Below are 3,420 nucleotides of genomic sequence, written 5' to 3'. Positions count from 1 at the left end.
CTGAGTTTACAAGTTGTTAGAATAAATACATAAGTGCTCTCGCAAAATTTGATTAATAAGTGTGGAAGGCTAAGATAAAATAAAGATATAGCTGGAGAAAGGAATCAGGAAGCAAAGAAGGTAATTTCAGAATTGAAGTTAGAGCTTTGTGAATATTAATAGGTTTATATGTTATTATAGTTTGCCATTGAAAAATATTATTAGATTTTTTTAAAGTCATATTTGAAAAACAAAATATTTTATATGTGTAATCACCTACACATAGGACCTAGAATTTTCTATTATGGGCTTCATACATTTTCATATGAAATTTTCCTTGTATAATCATTAGATATGCTCATTGAAGCTAACTTGCTAAGAATGAATTATTATGTCCAAATAGTTATGTGATTTTAATTACTATGCTACAAATTATCGTGTCCGGAATTATAAAGCTTGGTGAAAGTCCTTCTACAGTGGGAATAAGAGAAAATAGAGATTTAAGAGGAGACTGGCTAGAATTTGGACAAGAAATCGAAAGGGTCAGTAATATATCTTCTAAGGAACATGGTGAAATGTATATCTCCTTTCATGTGTCAACCACTAATACATGATTATAGGTAAATTTTAGAGTAGCACTAGCAAAAGATTTTTTGAAATCTGGTTGTTTTAGAGCAGGAAAGAGATGTTTTTATCCTTTAGAATCCTACCCACTCCTGCACTGGGCTCACAGTAGGTGATTTGGGAATGACAGCTGACTGATGGGTTGATTGATTGTTTGTATTTCTGTGCAGGTTGTGGGCCAGTTGATGAGAATCTTATGGAAAAGACAGTAGAAGTCCTGGAACGCCATTGCCATGAAAATATGAACCATGCTATTGAGACAGAGGAAGGGCTAGGCATAGAGTATGATGAAGATGTGATCTGTGATGTGTGCCGGTCTCCAGACAGTGAAGAAGGGAATGATATGGTGTTCTGTGATAAGTGTAACGTCTGTGTGCATCAGGTTAGTGAGAGTGGAGACCGTCACCTCCCTACGGTCAGCCTTTCTCAAGCTCAGTGATGATCTCCAGCACCCATATCTGGGTAGCAGCTTGCATTTAAGGGTGAAAATAAAGATTTGGCCTGGTTGTTCTTCAGTATTTCCTCTAGAAACAATACTTCTTATGACCACCAAGATGACTTGCTGACTAACTTTACCCCATGGGGCTAAACCCAGGTCTTTATTGTGTCACTTTGTGCCCAGACCATTGGGATTGCCTTGTTCAGTTCTCCACTAGGCCCCTGCCCCAGGGGGATCTCATTGCTGCCTGTCTGAGGTCTCTCCTCTGCCTTCAAATCTCCATGGCCTCATGAGGTTACACCCATGGTCAGTAACCTTGGTGAATTTACACTTCCTACAAATAGAAGTCCAGACTCCTTATCCTGGCACTCAGGACCCTCCCCCGTCCCCTAAACATGCCACTCCTAAGAAGGTCCACCCCACTTTTAAAGATCACAGAATTTTAGAACTGCGAAAGACTGTTTAACTCTTCAATTTTACACAATACCAGGAGAGGTGAAGTGACTTTACCCAAGCTGGTTGTCATTCTTTCTACTACACTGCCTTTTTAATTAATAATGATTATGATATCAACCCTCCTCTCAGCTCTTTCCATTTTTTCCCCCACAAGCACTATGCTCCAACAAAGTAAGGTTACTCAGGGTGCAGTGATGAATATTCCTGACACTGTCCTATCTCCCATGTTTCAGCTGCACTCCAATTTGTAAATGCCTCCTCCTATCTCCCAGCTATCAAAATCTACATATTTTCAAGGTCTAGTTCAGATCTTTTCTTGAACTCCCTTGCCCTAAGTGGTTTTTCATTCTTCTGAACCTGTTTATATTTCATTCATTTTGTTAATTTATCTAGCAAATAGGTACAGTACTCCATGGGCCAGGATTGTGCTGCATGCTGAGGACACACTCAGTGATGAAGAGAGGCAGACATGGCCTCTGCCCCCAGGGAGATCATAGTCTGGTGTAAGAAATATAAGGAAACTGCCAATTTAGCATCATATGCCAAGTGTTTTTATAGATATAAGTCCAAGCTGCTGTGGAAATGCATCTGTGAGAAATGAGGGTCAGGGACAACTTCCAAGAGGTAGCATCCAAGCTAAATCTTAATGTCCAAAAGGAGATGTCAAGTAAACCAGCAATGTATGTTCAGGCAGAGAGGAGAAATGTTCAGACAGGGTAGTGAAAGCAGGCAAAGTATGTCAGAGGCAACTGAAGGCTTCAGAAACTATAAAGTGGCAGAGTAGAGTAGGGAGGGCATGGAGAGTGAGGGTGGAGAGGGATACAAGAGACATGTGTAAAGGACCTTCTGACAAACTAAGGAACTTCAGTTCTGTCCTGTCAACCCTGGAGGATGTGATTTGTATTTTAGAAAGATCATTCTGGCTATAAAATGACTAAAATAATTAGAATAGATAACATAGCAGATAGAAACCAGGGCTTAAGATTATTTTAATTCCCTGTGCCACCTAACCTAACCACCCTGTATGTAAAAGGTACTCAGAATTATTATGTGACCAATTGGGTCTTTTTCTTCATTTACCTTTAACAAAGTGAATTTTGAAAATTTGTCTTCACTTTACCAATTATTGGCATTTATATCAGACTTTAAGTGACAGCAGAAAATGTTTACCACTTAACTATGAACTTAAGTATTATATCTCACGATACAAGCCCACAGTCCCTTCTCTGCAATTCCAAAATTATAAAGTTCTGAAAACCACACGTTTTTGCTGAAGTTTCACATCAGAACTGATTTGAGGACAATACCAGAACCCACCCAGTATGAGGCCATTTGTAGTCCTTATCCATTTTGTGTAAATACTCATATATTTTGTTAGAGAACTATTAATGTGTTTGGTTATATGGTATTGCCCCTGGTCCCACTGGGGACTTAGGTCATATACTATATATATACTTTCCTAAGATCTGAGCAATTCTGAATTTCCTAATTTTTCTTACCCTAGAGGTTTCAGATAAATAATTATGGATCTGTAGTAGGCTTAAAAGGAATAACATAAAGGTCATCTGTATATATTTCCTATGTTTGTCCTTTACAATTGGGACAAAATAGTAAGTATTCTCAGGTTCTTTAACAAAATCAAATGTAGCATAATTATCTCCAATGCTATTTATTAGTCTTGAAAACGATTCCGGTAATGACTATAAATGATGCCCCTTTCTCACATAGAAAGAGATGAGATGACAATAACTGACCAGACCTTGCAGAATGTAAACTGGTATGTATTAAAGCTGGGACATTAATACCCTATAAAGTTTCACATAAGAGATTCTTCCAAAGTGAGTATATTTACTTGGATTCTAAAGAGATACTTAGCTTAGAGCTCCCTCTGTTGGCTGAAAAGTGACTTAAAATGCTTTGGA

The 3,420-nt window shown here is 38.2% G+C and overlaps 1 protein-coding gene across 1 annotated transcript in view; it reads left to right on the top strand.

Moving 5' to 3' along the window:
- JADE3 (jade family PHD finger 3) overlaps positions 1–3,420 on the top strand; it is a 159,788-nt gene that overhangs the window by 122,419 nt on the left and 33,949 nt on the right. The window contains exon 7 of the mRNA XM_017854805.1: positions 774–985. Within this exon, the coding sequence (XP_017710294.1) occupies positions 774–985 (212 nt within the window). The remainder of the gene's footprint in view (positions 1–773; positions 986–3,420) is intronic.

Source organism: Rhinopithecus bieti, unplaced genomic scaffold, assembly GCF_001698545.2.
Source record: "Rhinopithecus bieti isolate Rb0 unplaced genomic scaffold, ASM169854v2 scaffold_39900, whole genome shotgun sequence".
Taxonomy (NCBI): Eukaryota; Metazoa; Chordata; class Mammalia; order Primates; family Cercopithecidae; genus Rhinopithecus; species Rhinopithecus bieti.
This window is presented reverse-complemented; position numbering and strand designations above follow the sequence as displayed.